At 49.8% G+C, this 19,341-nt stretch overlaps 1 protein-coding gene across 3 annotated transcripts in view; it reads left to right on the forward strand.

Annotated features, from left to right (window-relative positions):
• SH3PXD2B (SH3 and PX domains 2B) overlaps positions 1–19,341 on the forward strand; it is a 98,119-nt gene that overhangs the window by 21,390 nt on the left and 57,388 nt on the right. For all 3 annotated transcript variants that reach the window (XM_029942852.1, XM_029942853.1, XM_029942851.1), the window contains exon 2: positions 10,976–11,056. In XM_029942852.1, the coding sequence (XP_029798712.1) occupies positions 10,976–11,056 (81 nt within the window). The remainder of the gene's footprint in view (positions 1–10,975; positions 11,057–19,341) is intronic.

Here is a 19,341-nt window from a genome sequence, read left to right on the forward strand (position 1 = left end):
CGTCTCCTATCAGCCACCCTGGGGCCGCAGTGCTGGGGCCTCTCCAAGAGCTGCAGCGGGTTTGGGCAGGTCTCCAGGGATAGGGGTGACAGTTAACCAGGCTGCTGGGGGCTACCAAGGCCCTGGCCTGTTTCAGGCCAACCACCGTCTAAGCTCTGTTCTGATTGAAAGCTTCATTCATGGACAAATTGGCCCCTTAGCTGTTGTCACTTGGAAATGGGACCGAAATTTCTCCATGCTTAATGGGGGCCCTCCAGGCAGTGGGAGCTCCTACCCCCTTGGGCTGGGCTGGACCTGCCAGGTGAGGTGAGGGCATAGGGTTTAGGGAGCACACTCTGCATCCCCTCCCTCAAGTCCCAGCCACAAGCTGAGATTCCAGCCAACATAGATTCCATTTCTGGAGCTTAAAAAAAAAAAACAGAATAAAACTCATTTGATCTTACAATGCCATAAGGTTGGAAAGACAAGCATTTTTATCCCCATTTTTCAGAGAACAAAGAGGCTCAAAGAGGCCCAGGACTAACCCTAACTCACAGAGTGAGGTCAGGGCCCCAATCTGCCACCTCCCGGCTTCCTCCCACCCCACGCTCTCACCAGTGCCATGGGCTAGGTGCTCTGCCATCTGAAAGGCTATTCCAGAAGGGTGGCCCCAGGCCGGGGCTCAAGACAAGAAAGTGGGCCACAGCCCCTTCTGTCTTCCTAAAATAGTGGCATCCTTTTTTCTGATTACAAAAGGAAATCTGAAAAATATAAGAAGACTTCAAGAAGAGAATCAAAAAAGAAAGTCCTACAGATTCCTGAGCAAACCATGTATATGAGTTATACGATCTGTATCTCACTGATTTATACACAGAACACTTACACTTATATGCCTTGCAGTCACTCTGCAGTATTTGTAAATTCCGTATTTGGGGATCTGCCTACTTGGTAAAACAGATTCGTAATCCAGCATCAAAACTTACAGCACTTTTGTGGTCACTTGCAGACACTAGGCATGTGCGCAGCAGCAAAAAACATGGTGTGCGTGTTCCCAGCTGATGTTGGACAGGGTGATGCTTCTGGTTTCAGCTCTTAGGCACTAAACAAGTGTCTTTTTCACAATTTCTTGAGTGCCTTTTTTTTTTTTACATTTTTGTACTTTTGTTGGTTATTTCACTTTTTTTTAAAAATGTTTGTTTTTGAAAGAGAGAGAGAGAGAGAGAGAAAGAGAGTGTGAGCAGGAGAGGAGCAGAGAGAGAGGGAGACTCAGAATCTGAAGCAGGCTCAGGCTCTGAGCTGTCAGCACAAAGTCCGACACGAGGCTCAAACCCACAAGCCATGAGATCGTGACCCGAGCTGAAGTTGGACATGTAACCAACTGAGCCACCCAGGCGCCCCATTATGTCACTTTTTAACATGACCCCAACCATAGTGCTAGAGTGCTGTCTAGCATTCCTGAGCTCAGGAAGGCTGTGATGCGTCATAGCAGAGAAAATACATATTTTAGATAAGCTTCATGTAGGTATGAGATCTAGTGTCACTGGCCCAGAGCTCAATATTCATGGATTTATAATACACTAAATAAAATACCTTTACACAGAAACAGCCAGGCTGCATACTGATTGGCTAATGAAAATGTTGGAACTGGAACCTTGCAGGACCCTAACCTTGTATTTCCGCCAGGCGCAGTGGTTCAGTATTTGCTAAATCAGTGTTGGCAAAGACTTCATAGAACATAGCTACCACATATGATGCATATGCGTGTGCACACACACATTTACATACAGTACATGTCACTTTTTTGAAGATGGAGACTACATTGCTTTTTTAGCCTGTTTTTTTTTTTTAACCTAAGATAGTGCCTGAACTTTCTTCCGTGTAGCATAGAATTCTTTTAGTTGTATAAAACTCTCTTCTCGCCAAAAGGGGAATTAACTGGAAGAGCCAGGCCCCTGTTGTGCGTCATAGAAGCCATGGGTGGGCAGGGGGCCCTGCTAGGTCCTGAAGTACTGCCAGGTGCTCTCCCTGCCTCTCCTTTCGGTGCCTTCCCTTCCTGTGTCCCTCTCTCTGCACACCAAATGCCTGTCACAGAAAGTGTGGAGGAGCTCAGGCTGCAGCCCTCCTCCTGGCTGGAGCTGACATCTGGTCTGATTCTAGATGATTCCTGAGAAAGAAGCTGATAGGCTTGCCCTGGATCGGTCAGTTATAGCCAGAAGACAGGCAGGACAGGTGGTGCTTCTCAAGTGAGGGGCCCAAGAAAGACTCTCAGCATCTTCCAGAGGGTTTTTTTTTTTCTGTCTTCAGAGAGCAGCCTAAGTGGAGAAAAGTAGTGTCGCAAGTCCTCAGGACAAGGAGAGTCCCTCAGAAGACCGGAGTGACTGTGGCCAAGGCCACACCTAACACCATCCATGAGTAGATGGGCTTCTTCCTCCTTTGTGAGGTACCTCCTGCAAGGTCACACTGGCCTAGGACTCCATGGAACAGTCTTCAACCCTTGGTAGAGGAGGAAAGGCCAGAGTGGGTCAAGCCCTGGTACCAGGCAGGCTCATAGACACAGAGCTCCCGTCCACTGAGGCGGAGGCCCGGGGGTGGGGTTAGGAGGGGGCAAGGCCCTGACTCATCTGACAGCTAGGAAATGTATGCCCCGGCTCAGTTGAGCAGGGTCTGTGTGCCCAGGCCATGCAGGAGCCAGTTCCTCTGCCCGACCCGACCCGCGCCCCCCCCCCCCCCCCCGCCGCCCCCGCTCCAGAGGTCTGGAGGAGACAGTAGAAGAGGCAGGGCTCTGGATGGGTGGAGAGATGGGGGCAGGCGGGTGGGTTGTGGGAGGCGCATCTCTAGAGTCAGAGACAACGTCTCCCTTAGATTTACGTCCCTGTGTTTAGCTCAGAGTGTTGATGGTAACGGTAGCTTCTCTACATGGAACACTTACCACATGCGGGGACCAGAGTGCCCAGTCTCCTGTAATCATCACCCCAACTCTATTAGGATCCTCAATTTTTACAGAGAGGAAGCTGAGTCACTGAGTTTCAACCACTTTCCCAAGATCACGCAGCTCGTTGAGATGAAAGCAGAGATGAATCAAGGCCGCCTTAACTCCTGAATTCCACAGCCTCCTGGCAGGCTCTCAAAAACAGAAGAAAGAGCATGCATCTTCCTTCAGGCCCACAATCCAGCTGTGATCCAGCTGCCAGGGTAGAGGCACGACACCCTGGTGTAGCAAAGCCGTCGGGGTTCCAGGTCACCTGGATCAGAGTCCTCATTATGAACTTGAGAGCTTGTGACCTCAGGCAGGTCTCTGCACTTGGGCGCCTCCATGCCTGGCGAGGAAAACGTGAGATGTGTTAGCCAAGCCTGCAGGCTCCTGGGAATTTGGCAGACACCACGGCCCGGCCATCCACCCAGCTCTTCCCCAGGCCCTCTGGTCATGGTATACCCCACCCCACAGCCTTCCCTTCTGCCAGTTCATCTCTGTACTGACTTAGAGGAAATGAGGAAACCCAGCACTTCTGGTCCTGGTGACGCTGAGCCTGGCAGGAACCCGGGCCTGGGGAGTCTGGGCTTTGTAAATCACACAGGCCTGGCTGTTGAGGTTGAGTAAGAAGGGGTTTCCATGGTGGCAAATTCCAGTTGAAGGCCTCCCATGAAGGAGCGGGAGGAGACCCTCGGGGGCCCTCAGGCACCATTGTGGTCTCTGCTTCCTCATTCGCAGAAGGAAGGAGTCTCCGCTGCTCCGGGAGACTCTCTGCTCCAGACAGATGGGTCGGAGGGAGGGTTTGTGAAGCAGGGCACAGGGCAGAGGGGATAGAGGGACTATCTGAGAGACACAGCTGAACTCAGCTCCCTTCCCACAGACCTCAGGCCTGCCTCAGACAGGCATTGCCATCTGTGACTTGACGGCCTGGCATCTCGCTTTCTTTCTAGTTTTCTCATAAAGCATAGATTTTTCCTTTGTGCTCAGTGCCAGGGATACAGCACTCAGGGAACAAGATAGACCCTGTCTCTCCTCGCAAGAAACTTAGAACCTAGCTAGCGGGAAGGCAGACACGTAGCAATTGCAATAATTGATTTTGTGATGAGGAAACAGGTGCCAAAGGAGACAGGCAGCAGGGAGACCCAACAGAATATTGGTGGGGCAGGAGCAGTCAGAGAGGGCTTTCTGGAAGAAGTAGCATTTGAAGTATGCCCTGTAAGTAGACTTCTAGAATATCCCACACTCTGAATTTGTCTGATTGTTTCCTTGTGGTGTCATTTAGCTTGTTCCTCATCCTCTTTTGTTTTCGGTAAATTAGAAGTTAGGTCGAGGGGCTTGAGATTCAGGTTAAACATTTGGGCAACAGTATTTGACGGAAGATTTTGTGTATTCCACATGGCATCACCTTGGGGCCACCCAGGGCCTGCTGTGTCTCTCTGGGTGAGGCTGGGTTTGGGCACCTGGCTCCAGGTTGACTGCCGGATTCCTTTGCTGGGAGAGGGATCGGTGGGGTGATAGTTTCACACCGTCTGACTATCCTAATCCACCAGCCGTTCCCCCGGCGGTTCCGCATCCTTCCAGGGTGGCTGTGCCGTCTTCCTTTCCCACCCATGTGTGAGAGTTCTGGTGAGCACACACTGTTGTCAGCACTGGTTTTTGTCAGTGAGTTTTATTCTGGCCATTCAGATGGATAATGTGATATCTCATCGTGGGTTCGGCGTGCCTTCCTCCGATGGCTAATGATGTCGACCATCTTCTCGTGTATGTCTTTGCTTCCATGTATCCTTTTGGTAAAGGGTCTGTTCAGATCTTTTGTTCATCTTGTGATCACAAGGTCATTTCCTTACTGTTGAGTTTTGAAAGTTTTTTAAAAAAAATATGTTCTGGATACAAATCCTTTCTCAGATATGCAGCATGTGATTTGAAGGCTGTACCGGGGAGGAAGTTTCAGTGTCATTTCCAGGGGAACGTGACATGGACTATATAAACTGCTTTTGTTGAAAATTATTTTTTTAGGGGCGCCTGGGTGGCTCAGTCGGTTAAGTGTCTGACTTTGGCTCAGGTCGTGATTGGGTTCAGTCCTGACAGCTCAGAGCCTAGAGCCTGTTTCAGATTCTGTGTCTCCCTCTCTCTCTGCCCCTCCCCCACTCACAGAGTGAGAGTGTGTGTGTGTGTGTGTGTGTGTGTGTGTGTGTGTGTGTGAAGGATAAATAAACATTAAAATTTTTTAATTATTTTTTAATTAAAAATTAATATATAACATACATTTTATTATTTCAACCTTTTTTAAGTGTCCCATTCAGTGGCATTAAGTACGTTCACATTGTTGTGTAACCGTCATCACTGTTTGTCTCCAGAATTTTTGTTTTTTCATTAACACTCATCTTTTCATTAACACCAATAAACACTAACTCCCCATTCCCCCACCCCATCCCCTGGGGACCACCACTCTACTTTCTATTTCTATGAATTTGACTACTTTAGGGACCTCACGTAAGCGGAATAGTACAGTATTCATTTTTTTGTGGCTGGCCGGCTCCACTTAGCATGTCCTCAGGGGCCATCCTTGTTGGAGTGTGTGTCAGAATGCTTTTAGGGCTGAGTGATAGTCCATTGTATGTGTACAACACATTTTGTTCATCATTTGGCTGTTATAAATAATGCTACCTTAGAGAAGTCTCCTTTTAATTCCTTCACGGCAGGCCCCTGAGCATGAATTGGGTTTGGGATATAATCTAAAAGTCAAGGTCAGATGTGTTAGGATTGCTTTGGTTGCAAATAATAGAAACTAAAGCGTAGACTTAAACAAGGAAGGAAAGGTTTTGGCTTGTATCCATGAAATGACCAGGACGCTGGATCTGGGGTTCAAATGATATCACAAGACTCAGGCCCTTTCTCTCCCTCTTGGCTGTTTGCATCTGTGTGGAGGTGCTTTCCACATGGTTCTCCCAGCTAGCCGTCACAGTAGGGAAAAGGGGCTTCCCCCGAGCATGCCGTGAAACGTCCCAGAATTGAGTCTCATCCGCCTGGCTTGGGTCACGTGTGCATCCCTGAAGCACTGTGGCCAGGGATAGGCAGTAGTCTGGTTGGCCAGGCCAGGGACACATCCCCATTCCCTAGCACAGAGACTAGTGGCGGGAGAGGAGTGGTCCTCCAAGGGAAATCAGGTGCCGCTACCAAGAGGAGTAAGGGAGTGCCAGATAGGCAGTACTGTCGGACAGCCGCTATGCAGGAGAAACTAAGTTTGCACATCCCTGTGTGCCAGGCACTGGGCAAGGCCCCATGTGTATTAGTGATTGCAGTGAATCCTCAAGGGAAATTAGAGAGAAGGACACTGTAGCCAGAGAGGTCGGTGCCTGTGAATCTCACTCAGCAGCAGGGCTGGTGTTAGAATCCAGTGGGTATACCCTTTCACCAGCCCCAAACCCTGGGCAAGACCAAAGCCCTGCATTGGGGCAATTGTCATTAAACATGAGATGTGTGCCTAAAAATGCAGACGTCATATTGTGTTCCAAGGTTGGTTCCAATAAGCCAATTAGGCTTGCTGCAAAGTCCTTGTACCATATGTACAGAACTTTAAAAACTATAAACAAGAGAACAGAAATGAGTTGTGTAAGCAGAATTTTTTTTCCATTTATGGGAATGCTTTTTTTTTAATTGGTTTTAAGAAAACAGTTGAAACTTTGATGATCAATCTTTTTTCCCTTGTTTTTTTTAATTCCTTTGATTAGCTTTATTTTGAGACTTGCTTTATATTTTTTTAACATTTATTCATTTTTGAAAGACAGAGTGTGAGTGGGGCAGGGGCAGGGGCAGAGAGAAAGGGAGACACAGAATCCAAATTAGGTCCAGGCTCTGAGTCATCAACACAGAGCCCGGCGCAGGGCCCCAACTCATGGATCATGAGATTGTCACCTGAGCTGAAGTCAGATGCTTAACCAACTGAGCCCCCCAGGTGCCCCTTTTCCTTTGTTTTTTAGTCCACATTAGTATTGTTCTAAACAAATAGTCATCCAGACTTTGCTTAAGCATCCCCCAGTGACAAGATTTTTGATATGATATTCTGTGGGCCTCAATTTACCCATCTGGAAGTTGGGCCATTGGATTGGCTGCATCCCTCTCAGTGACAGAGAAGCCTCCTTAGTGGTGTCCATGCTCCTTGTCAAACCATTTTTCACACAGGAGCCAGAGGATATATAGGAAAAATATTTTTAAAACATACATAAAATCATGTCATGTGTGTGACACCCCACCCTTTGAAACTTTTTAAAAAATTTTTTAATGTTTATTTTTGAGAGAGAGAGAGAGAAACAGAGTGTGAGAGGAGGAGGGTCAGAGAGAGAGACACACAGAATCCGAACCAGGCTCCAGGCTCTGAGCTGTCAGCACAGAGCCCGATGTGGGGCTTGAACCCACGAACTGTGAGATCCTGACCTGAGCTGAAGCCAGACGCTTAACCGACTGAGCCACCCAGGCATCCCTGAAACTCTTTAATGGAATAAAATCCCATCCCTCCATGTGGCCTGCAAGCCCCTCATAATGCCACTGGTGCCTCCTCCCGGCCCCGGCCTCCTTCCTCCCCCGGCCCTGCTTCCACACGGCCTTCCTGCACCTCAGACGTGTCCTGAATTTTCTGGTCTCAGCATCCTTGTTCATTCTTTTCTTTCTGCCTGGAATACTCTTCTCTCAGCTCTTCTCCTGGCCATTTCCTGTCCCTCAGGTCTTCGTTCAAAGCCCACTTTCTCCGATAGGCCTTCCCTTCCGAGGGCACTCATCCACCCCAGTCCCCCCATTGTGCTCTCGTACCAGACTCTGGGGTGCTTCCTAAGCACTGACTGGAATGTACAATTACATGCGTACTTGCTAGTCTGCTGGTCTATTGCCCGTCTTTTCACTTTCCAAGGGCACTTTTCTAGGTCTCTATTGGTGCTCATTGCATCCCAGCACCCAGCAGAGCACCTAGCACACAAGAGGTACTTAATAAATGTTGCAGAGTGAATGAACGAATAAGTGAATGATGCATGGGAGCTATTCAGAATCCCTAGGCTGGAGTCTTGAGGAACAGAATTGATATATTTTTAATAAAACTGATCACTATCCGGGTGGCTTTGGAGACACGGTTCTTTTTTTCAGAAAATCACCTTTCTGAGGTGACTCCTAAAGGATGCCTTGACCTGTTCTTTGGCTCCATGAGGTCCCCAGGACCAGGGTGCAGAAACAAAGGAGGGGGCTGGGCCCAGATGCTCAAATCCTTGATGTTGAAATAGCATGTCTTATGCTGGGGAATCAGCATGCAAGGTACTAAGATTTCTTGAGCTTTTCCTTTCTGCCAGGCAAGGAGCTCAGAGCTTTGCCTCTTATAATCCTCATAACTATGCGTCAGATGGCTTTACTGACCCCATTTTACAGTTAAGGACGCTGTGCCCCAAGAATTAGGAAATTGTGTGCTTCTTTGAAATAAAATCCATGTTGGATTTGGAGAAGTCATTCGTGGTGGTCTTAGCTTGGCACTCGGGGCACTTCCCACCTTGTCCTGAATTATCTTTCCATTATTCATCTCTTCTCCCTAGAAGTCCCTGGCGTTCACCCTGGTCCCCAGCTCCAGCCCCTCATAGTTGCTCCATGTTCTATTTTGAATGAAAGTGTCCTTGTAAAGTTTCCATGCCCTTCAAAGTGTGCCATGATGACTCTGGGCTGCAGAGAGCTCTCTCCTACCTCCCATCCTGCCTCAGTCAGGAACAGACTCCGTGTGTCAAAGACTCAACTTAAACTAACTTCAAAAATAATTGGGAGAGGGCAGGTTTGGCCCAGATTTTATTGGCTCAGAAAACCTGACAGACCAGGAGTAGACTGAGCTTCAAGCAGAGCTTGACCTAAGGGTCCGACTATGTTACTAGGAATCTGCTGATCTTGGTGTCCTTCCGAGTGGCGAGGAGATGGCCCACAGCATGTCCAGGTCTACTGCCTCATAGCCTAGTGACCTCAAAGAAAAAACAGCTTGTCTTTCTTAAGGGTTGGAGAGGAAGAGCTGATGTTTGCTGGCTCTGATTGGCCCAGCCGTCCTCATTTCTCAACCAATCACTGTGGATCATGAATGGCACCCACCTCTGTATCTAAGGCACTGTGCTGAGGTGGGGAAGGAGGTTCCCAGGATTTGAAAAGTCAAAATGCTTTGGTTGGAAGAAAAGGTAATCAGTACTGGGCAAAAAAAAAAAAAAAACTGCCCACAGTTTATTTTCATGTACGTATGTGCTGTCTCTCCAGCCACTCCTCTGTTCGTGGTCTCTCTCAATGTCGAGCCCTCGTGTTTATACAGCATTTCTGCATTTCCAAAGAGCTTTCACATACATACGTTTTAATTGTCATAACTATCCTGTGGCCATAGGTCATGTGTGCAAGTCAGGACTTGGTAATGGATGCGCTGATTTCTTATCCCATGAGTGTCCAGATGGTGTCAGGGCCAAGAGATACCACCTCTGACCAGCTGCCACCTCAGTTTGCCCAAATTTGTCATCGTGTGTTATTTTCTGTGTGTGCTGTGACTTGTGACAAAGGTTGGAAACGTAGTCCTGTGGTTGCTCCCCCATTGTCAGTCGCATGAGATCCTCACGCTGTCACACTAAGCAGATGCGGTCAGACCAATTCACCGATGAAGAAACGCACCTGGAGGGAGGTGACTTGGCCCAGGGGCCCCCAGTTGGTGGCCACCTGGCTTACCTTATGAGAAATACCAGAGCATTAAGAGCCGCGGGTCTCTGTGACTTCTGACAAAAGGCAAAGTTTTAAGAGTGACTGGAAAAGTAGCCAGCTCCATGGCTCTGGATTGAGTGGAAAGCAGGAAATCCTTACAGTGCTGAAAATAACACTATCTCCCAAGATGAGCAGGGTGCTAATGTTTTCCGTTCTTGATTTCACTTAATCTTCTGTATAACTCTCAGAGGTGGAAGTGTCACCCATTCTATTGAGAAGGAAGCTGAGGCCCAGAGAGAGCAAGTAACTTGGCCAAAGCCATACAGAGTGGGTCAGCAGCAGAGCCAAGATTCAAACCCAGGTCTTTCTGACTCGATCCTGTGCTTTACTCCAGAGTCATGGAGATAGAAGAGCTTCTCCCGCCCGCCCCCCCCCCCGGCTTTTTTCTTGAATTTAAATCCAAGTTAGTTAACATACAGTGGGATAATAACTTCAGTAGAATTGAGTGATTCATCACTCACATTAACACCCAGTGCTCATCACAACAAGTGCCCTCCTTAATGCCCCTCGTCCCTTTACCTTTCCCCCCACCCAACACCCCACCAGCAACCCTCAGTTTGTTCTATTTAAAAGTCTCTTATGGTTTGTCTCCCTCTCTGTTTTTATGTTACTTTTGTTTCCTTTCCCTTATGTTCATCTGTTTTATATCTTAAATTCCGCATATGAGTGAAATCATATGGTATTTGTCTTTCTCTTATGGACTTATTTCACTTAGAATAATACACTCTAGTTCCATCCACATTATTGCAAATGGCAAGATTTCATTCTCTTTGATCACTGAGCAATACTCCATTGTATATATACACCACATCTTCTTCATCCATTCATCCATCGATGGACATTTGGGCTCTTCCCATACTTTGCCTAATGTCAATAGTGCTGCTGTCAACACTGGGGTGCATGTGCCCCTTTGAATCAGCACTTCTGCATCCCTTGGAGAAATGCCTGGTAGTGCCATTGCTGGGTCGTGGGGGAGTTCTAGTGTTAATTTTTTGAGGAACCTCCGTACCATTTTCCAGAGCAACTGTACCATTTGCATTCTCACCAGCAGAGCAAAAGGGCTCCTCTCTCTCCGCATCCTGGCCAACATCTCTTGTCGCCTGACTTGTTCATGTTAGCCACTCTGACAGGTGTGAGGTGGTATCGCAGTGTGGTTTTGATTTGTATTTCCCTATGATGAGTGATGTTGAGCATTTTTTCATGTGTCTGTTGGCCATCTGGATGTTGGAAGGGCTCCCTGGGTGTTCACGGCCGTCTCCTCTTCTGTCTCCATAGGTCTACATCATCCGGGTTACGTGGTCCAGCGGCTCCACGGAGGCCATTTACCGGCGCTACAGCAAATTCTTTGACCTCCAGGTAAGGATTGGAGTCTCTCATGAGCATCAGGGTCGGAAAAGTTTTCCATTTTGACTTCAGAGTCTAGACCCTCACCCACAACAGACAGACACATTGTGTTCTTTTTTTATTTCCTAGACTTAAAAATGATGTCCAGTGTGCTCCTTTGAGCAGCCTGGGTACTGATGTCAGACTGATATAGAAATTAACATGGGCCCTATACAAGAAGGACCTGAGAATCTGTGGAATGTATTTGACTATCCCAGGGGAAAAAAACCTTCCTGGCTTCAGGCACAGCTTGATCCAAGGTTTTCATGGTACCACCTCCCTCAGCTCCTTCCTCTCATCCTGCATTACTACTTTCAGTGGTGTTGGCTTTATCCTCAGAACCCATGTGGTTACAGAATGCTCTGGGCTCATACTCCGCAGGAAAGAGTTAAAGGTCACTTCCCAGAAGTCCCAGCAAACACAGCGTCCTGCACACCATCCCATCTCTTGACTTCATATGTTCTCTTAGAAGCCTGGGTGATACTAACCACAGACATCTGTGGTTGTATGGACCTAATCCATTCCTAAAAACGTTGAACACAGAATTTTCAGAACCTGTATTTCATGATTTTAAAGGGAGAGGAGATGATAATGTGCTTCTAACCGGTCTCCCCCGTATTCCTAAAACAATCTCAGACGCCTACATAGCAGACTGCCAAGAGTCATTGTGTAATGTAAACCAACCGAGACTCTGTTACCTAATTATTAAAACACCGTGAACTCATTAGTCGTGTTCTGTGTTGACGAAATGCAACAAAATCAAACAGTACCATATGTAAATTATATTTTTCTAATGGTCTACAGCAAACAGAGAAGTACACAAAGAGACTATGTGTTGAGGATGCTAAGATATTATCTAAAACAGACTTGGCAGCAGCAGCATGGGGGCCAGGAAAGGGCTGAACCCTGGGGGAAAGGAAAGGAAGGGACACCCAAGACCTGTGAACGCGATGAGCAGGAGGCACAGCCCTGTTGGGGAAGGACCGAGGTCCACAGCCTCCTAGCCAGGGGCAGGGGTGATTTAGGCAGATCTGTCACAGCAGGTCTTCAGTTCAGAGATTGACTGTTGGGGAAACACTTTTGGAAGTTGCTAGGCTGACTTTTCATGCACAAGGGGTCTGTGGAGGGAGGACTGCCTCTATTTTTCTTCCGAGGCCTCTTGCCTGCCTGACACCTCCAAGAAGGATGGAAGATAAGAGGGGACAGAGAACAGTGACAATCAGGAGTGCTGTCCTGGGGATTCTGGGCATCCACAGAGCAAACGGCCCCTGGGCAGCTTAGGCAGGAAGAGGGGAGTGGGGTAGATTTATGGGAGGAGGCAGGTGTGCCCCATGGGGCCCAGAGCAAGAAATGAAGCCGGCCTCGCAAGGCCCCAGAACCAGCACCTGAATGACCATCAGAGGTGCAGCAGCTCCCCAGCCATCTGTCATTGTGGCCACAGGGTCTCCCATATCAAGCCTGCTTTGTTCATTTGCCAACCTGTCTGGACCAGCTTTCTCCCTTAGCCCATCGGCCCACATCCCCCAGACAGCACTTCAGTCCCCCAGTTTTCCCTGTTGTCAACCCTCTGGGGTTTCTAGGTGCCAAGTCCAGTCTCCAGGAGAGAGAGAATCTGATTGTCCCAAGGGTCCTGAGTGCACCTCCAAGCCTGTTAGCTGTGGCCAGAGAGGTTGGGGTGTTGGCTACAGCATCATCTGGAGGAGGAGGTTGGATGAGGACGGGGGTGAGGGGCTCATTGGAAATGGAAATGTCCATCGCTGCTGTTTTGCAGTGGGGAGGCACACCCCCAGCTTTAGACCTTGACTTCTGGGATGAGAGAGACTGGGATCAGATCTCAGCTTCGTCCTTCCAGTCTCAGACTGATGTCCTCTGTATGTGTCTGAGACACAGCCTCCCCAGCTGCATGCTAAAGAATGGAAGCACCTTCCTCGTGCATTCGTGGTGACAGTTAATTGAGCTGTGCCTCGCTCAGTAAGCGCACTCGCTGCCATTAGCTGTCCCTCTGCTCAGATGGGACTTGCCTGCGGTGACATCATTTGGGAATGCCCGAGCCAGAGCATGATCACGAGTCTCCCTGGCCCAAAGTGTGTGCTCCCTCCACTCTCCTGCTCTGACTCAACTTTCTAATTTCCACCAGAACTTAGAAGTAAGGTTTTCTTCCCCACTCAGCATAATTGGCAATAATTGGGGGTTTGGTATAACATAAATAGCTGCCTCGGACTCCCCTCCCCGTCAGTCCTAAGGCAGTACTTCAGCCAGCCTCTTTACAGAGGCCCAGATGGGCGGCTGCAGTGGGAAGGCCATGGAATTCCGGAGGGTCCTGTCATCCTAGAAACGGCCTGCCACCCACCCTCCCAAATCCCAGAGGGGGGAGCTGAAAGAGGGCAGGGCAGGACCCCCCAGCCAAAGTCAGCTGTTCCCAAGGACCAGGCAAGGCGGCCGGCCCCTGTGGGGCCATGACAACCTAAAATGAGGTGATTTCATGATCCCACCCTCCCTTTCCTCCTGTCTGGCCAGTAGCCTTGGCTTTGTCAAAAGTAACTTGGCACAGAAGAGCATGGGGAGGGCCAAGCTTTCGTGGAGAAGCTGCGAGGCCAATGTGGCGTAATGGAAAAAGCAGAGGTCTCGGTCAGGAGACTTGGGGCCCAGCCACCTGTGCTGTGAGGCCTTGGGCACGCCTCTTAACCCCTTTGTGCCTGATTGTCCTCACCAGTGACAAGTTAATGACAAAAGAAATGGCTGGCGTTTCTGGAGCACAGGCTTCTAAGCATCTAGATATAATGACTCATTTAATCCTCATATTAAGTTTATCAAATTACACCGGTGAAGAATTTTAGGCTCAGAGAGGTTAAGTCATTTGCACAAGGTCACACAGCTAGTGAATGTCAGACTGACATTTGAAACAGGGCAGGTGACACCCGATACCACACTCTTAGCCCCTGTGCTGTCTAGTGCCCCTCTCTCTAGTGGCTACTTCACAAAGTTTATATGGAGTTAAAAGTGATGATGGGTATCCAGAAGAGACAGATCCACAGAGACAGAAGGCAGTGGTTGCCAGGAGCTGGCGGAGGGGGAAAGGGGGAAGGGCTGTTACTAGGCACTGGGTATCTTTTTGAGGGTGATGAAAATGTTTTGGAATTAGATGATGGCCCCGGTTGCATGACCTTATGAATATACTAAAAACCACTGAATTGTATGCTCTAAGAGGGTGAAATTTATGGTATATGAAGTACATCTCAATTGCTTTTTTAAAAAGAGTGATGATGTGTATGAGCAGTTTCTGGGCTGTCAAGCCCTGAGCAAATGTCAGCTGTTGGGATTATTGATGGGCGTGGGTTGCTGCTAGGAACTGGCATAAAGATCAGAGGAGGAGATGATGCCAGTTTAATAGAGTGGGTAAGATCCTGGGCTTTGATCCAAATACTGCCACTTACTGGCTGTGAGATCTTGTTTTAGTCAGAACTGTTTTAGTTGCAGATGACAGAAACCTAGTCGAAATGGATTATTCAAAAAGAACATTGATAAGCGAAATGTAACTGAGATGTCTAAGGGTACTTGGCTGCAGGTATGGCTGGATCCAGGGGCCAAAATATCGATGAGGACCTGCCTCTCTCCACTTCTTAGCTTGCTTCATGCCCACACAGGCTGGTGGTGTACAGTGGTGGCCATGGCTCTGAGCGGTATCCAACAGGCCAGCTCAGTGGCTTCAGGAAAAAGGATGCCCCCAACTATTCAAGCAAAAGTCTCATTGGTTCCTCTGGGGTCACTGGCTGGGTCAGTCTGGGCCAGCCTAGGGACTGGCGTAGAATGCATGTCTACTAACCAAGGAGTAGAAATATTTGGCAGAAGAAATCAGACAGCTGCCACCAGAAAGGGGGAAATAGCCTGTAGATGACAGAAAACAGTCAATGTTCTTTCTGGTCGGGGCAAGGCATTCAGGCAGAGGAACTCATCCTCAGAGAAGCTGCCTGGGATAGAAAGGAGGAGCATGACTCAGGTTCCTTTGTGGGAAAAGAGGCTCACAGTCACCAGCGAGAAGGTCCTGTTTGTGACAATTCACCTTCCAATGTGATTCCCTGACCTTCTAGCACTTAGAAGAGCCGGACCCTGATAGTCATGGCTGCCACTCCTAGCCTACCCCCGGCCACATGTCTCATTCACATGAGGGTGCAGGCAAAAGAGCCTCGCGCTTGGGACGGGCAGACCCAGTGTCAGATCCTAGCCCTCTGTCTTGCCAGCTGTGTGGCCTCAGGCAGGCCACTCAGCCTCTCTGAACTTCCCTTTCTGCCCTAGCCTCGGCCCACGTTGGAGAGTCCATCAGAATGTGACAGACAGAACTCGGGGTGGCCAGAATGCCCACCGCATTGGGAGCAGTGCCCAGAGGAAATGTGGTTTGGTTGAGGGGCACAGTAACCCTATCAGTGATCATGTACTGAAATGCACCAGGGGCCCATTTTTGGTGCTGCCTCATGCAGTCCTGATTGGCAAGCCTAAAGGCAGCATTATGTCCATGGGGAAACTGAAGCTCAGAGAGGCAGAGTCACGTTCCCAGAGACAGTATGGCTAAGACTTTCAAGCTGCGGCCCAGCTGAGTCTGAAACCTCTGCTCCTAAACCCTGAGCCACCCCCCCGCCCTGCCTCCCTGAGGCCCCATATTGCCTTCACCCATGTCTCTGCAGAGACAGGTTTTCCTGTAGCTGGCCTTCAAAGGCCATTTGGTGCTCCCTCTAGATGTGGGCAGAGCCTGTCCTGAGGGCTACTCTGAGCAGACCACAAGCCCATCACAGACAGGCCTCAGATGCATGAGGGGGTCCACTCTACACCACGCCATGCGGCCTTTGCCCTGAGAATTCCCACTGGTTCATTTTGTCCCCCGGACTGGGGTCATAGTCGACACCAGAGCCAGGACTTTCCTTACAGAAGGCACAGTTCAGCGTGTGCTGAGCCAGACCCCAGGTGTTTGGAGAGGGCCCTCTGCCTGGCCAGGGAGCCCAGGCAGAGCTTGCTTCCTGGAGGAGGTGACATCTAAGAAGGCCCTGAGAAGGAGTAAGGCGTTGACCTGCCGGCAGGACGGGGGAGGGCTGTCCACAAAGAGGAAATGCGTGTGCAGAGGTGTAGAGGCGTGAGGAAGCAGGACTTTCAGCTGGCCTCCTACAGAATTCCAGTGGCAGGGGACACAGAGCCAGCCAGGTCACCCTGCCCAGCAGGGAGCTCTTGGGAGAGGTGCCATCACACGTGTGCCACACGCAAGAGCCCCCTTCTGTGGGGACCCAGAGAGGGCCGTTCTTAGTCATAGGGGCTTTCACGGGGAGCTACTCCCCGGACGCAGCCCATTTCAGAGGTGAAGGCTACCAGGAGGCAGCCTCTGGGTCCGCGCCTTCGTTTCTCCCCAGAGGAGGGAACTGAGATCCCGAGATGGGAGAGGCTGTCCCAAGTCACACAGCAAAGTCATTTGTTTCCCATTGAGACTGAGACAGGACTGGCCTGCCCCCCCGCTTCTGAGAGTTTAACAGCCCCAGGTGCGCTTCTGAGCTTTGGGGGCTGTCTGCCCAGAAGTCCCCACGTTCCACCTCAGACGCCAAAGGCAAGGGTGTGTTTTTCTCGTCTTTTCTGCGGGGCGCGTATAGGGGTAGCAGAACCAGAGTTCCCACTCCCCAGGCAGGCCTTGCCCATGGGAAGGCTTCCCAGAAAGATCCCGCCAACAGCTGGACGAGGAGTCCGCCAGCCATATTTATTTAAATGCTGCCTTTGCCCGGTGCTCAGACACACTCCTTTCCACAGACAGTGTCTTCTGAAACGGCAGTGTGCCTCCCACAGGTTGTGCACACTTACTAGAATGTTTCTTCCCTTCCGGTCTGAAGAGCTCTTCCCATCTCAGTGGTGTGTAGCTAAGACAATCCCGTAGTTGCCCTTTTCCACACAGTTAGCAATTCTTCATTTCTAGGATAGAAAGAGGCAAGACTGGGTTGGTCAGCCATCTCTGAATCCCGGTCCAGGTCCTCTTGCTGCCACCTGGAACATGGAATTTCTCCTCTCCTAGACAATGGCTGGCTAAACCAGAGAACCACTTTTTTACTCATTCCGTTCATTCATTCATTCATTCATTCATCCCCTCTTTAACAGTTGTATGCCAAGAGCCTAGCACAGCTCAGTGGGAAGGTGGTGGGACAAGCCAAAGGACAGGCAGACCAGGAAGGAAGTCAGTGTGAGGAAATGCTGGCCGGAACTGAGGGGCAGCAGCGAGAGAGAGATGGACCGGTGGGACGGGAGGCATGCCCCACATCGCATGTCCACCAGGACGCCAGAGCACGCTGACATTTAGACCAGCTCCTCGAGGGGACAGAATCCCTAGTGACGACGAGCCGTGTCACACAGGTCCAGGCAGGCTGCGTCCTGCTCTGAGCACCACATGGCTTCCAGCCAGCCAGCAACTGCACACGACAGTCTCCGTGGCCTGCTCTGGCTCCTCTGGGCTGTGAAGCTTTGTGATATTGAGGGAGGAAAGCCCTCCAAGTCCAGTCCGCCACTAACACAAACCACGTGTGGCCCTCCACGCCAGCCTCCATGCTGTTTTCCTTGGACGGCGTGTCTCCTTTCTCTCTACCACAAGCTCATGCCTTGAAAACTGCTGATGGAAGGTTCTCTCATCCCCCTTGGAGGCCTGCAGTGTAGCCACTTGACGTGGCTCCCTGTCCCTCCCCAGCCCTCCGACTGACTCACTTTCCTCCTTGGTTTCCAGTCCTCCTCACCCTGAGCACCACTTCCTTATATTATCTGGGGGGAGGGGCATGGATTTTCTAGTTTCCAAGGATAGCAGTCGACATGGGCCTTGGCCTGGCATGCCACACTGGTCCTGCTGCTGCAGACAGCCTGGGTCTGGGGGGTCCCCACAGAGTGTCTGGATTAGCCTATGGGTGCCAAGTATGACGGTTCTCTGGAGAGAAGCCTGTGAACCTGGACACACTAAGACCAAAAGCAAAGCAGCTCCCAGGCCTCTAATCTTAGGTCCTTGCAAATAGTCTAAGACTGTCGTTGCCACTGTCGGGTGATAAAGAAAGCAAAATAAACCTGGACATGGCTAACCGAGGAGGATGGGTGTTCGAGACCAGCCCTGCACTGTCCACTGTGACGGCACTAGTCATGGGAGGCTATTTAAATTAATAAGAACGAAATGAAATTAAAAGTTCAATTCTTCTGTCTCCAGAGCTGTGTCACAGTGCTCAGTCTTGGAGCTTAACCTAGGCCTTAGCAGTGACCGTAAAGGTCTAGGCAGATACAGAACCTTTCCATTGTTGCAGAAGGTTCTGTTGGACAGCCCGGCTCTGGCGGAGAGGGGCCGTGGAGAGTCTGAGGAGTTTTGCTAACTTTTAAACACAGCCTCGTGATGGAACGTTACTCAGCTTTAAAAAGGAAGGAAATTCTGGGGCGCCTGGGGCGCTCTGTTGGTTAAGTGTCTGACTTTGGCTCAGGTCATGATCTCACAGTTCATGAGTTTAAGCCTCGCATTGGGCTTTCTACTGTCAGCCCAGAGCTTCAAATCCTCTGTCTCCCTCTCTCTGCCCCTCCCCTGCCCACTCACTTGCACACAAGTGTGCTCTCTCTCTCTCAAAAACAAAGATTTTTTAAAAAGGTTGGGGGGGGGGTGCCTGGATGGCCCAGTAGGTTAAGCGTCTGACTTTGGCTCAGGTCCTCATCTCATGGTTTCTGAGTTCAAGCCCCGCATTGGGCTCTGTGCTGACAGCTCAGAGCCTGGAGCCTGCTTCAGATTCTGTGTCTCTGACACTCTCTGCCCCTCTACCACTTGCGCTCTCTCTCTCGCTCTCTCGCTCTCTCGCTCTCTCTCTCTCAGATATAAATAAACATTTAAAAAAAGAAAGGAAATTCTGACACCTGCTGCAACATGGATGGACTTTGAGGACATTATGCTGAGTAAAATAAGCCAAACCCAAAACACTGTCTGGTTCCCTTCTGTGCAGTACTTAGAACAGGTAGATCTATACGGATAGGAAGTGGAGTGGTGGGTGCGGGGGGGAGGGGAGGAGAATAGGGACCTGGGGTTTAATGGGGATAGAGATTTAGTGCAGGAGGATGAAGAAATTCTGGAGCTGGACCGTGGTAGTAGTTGCACAGCAGTGCGAATATGCTTAATGCCACTTAATCATATGTTTAAAATGGCCAAAACAGTTTCTGGTCAGTGTACGTAACATAGTTTTTAAAAACACACAGCCTCAGGGCGCCTGGGTGGCTCAGTCAGTTGA

Source organism: Suricata suricatta, chromosome 6, assembly GCF_006229205.1.
Source record: "Suricata suricatta isolate VVHF042 chromosome 6, meerkat_22Aug2017_6uvM2_HiC, whole genome shotgun sequence".
Taxonomy (NCBI): domain Eukaryota; kingdom Metazoa; phylum Chordata; class Mammalia; order Carnivora; family Herpestidae; genus Suricata; species Suricata suricatta.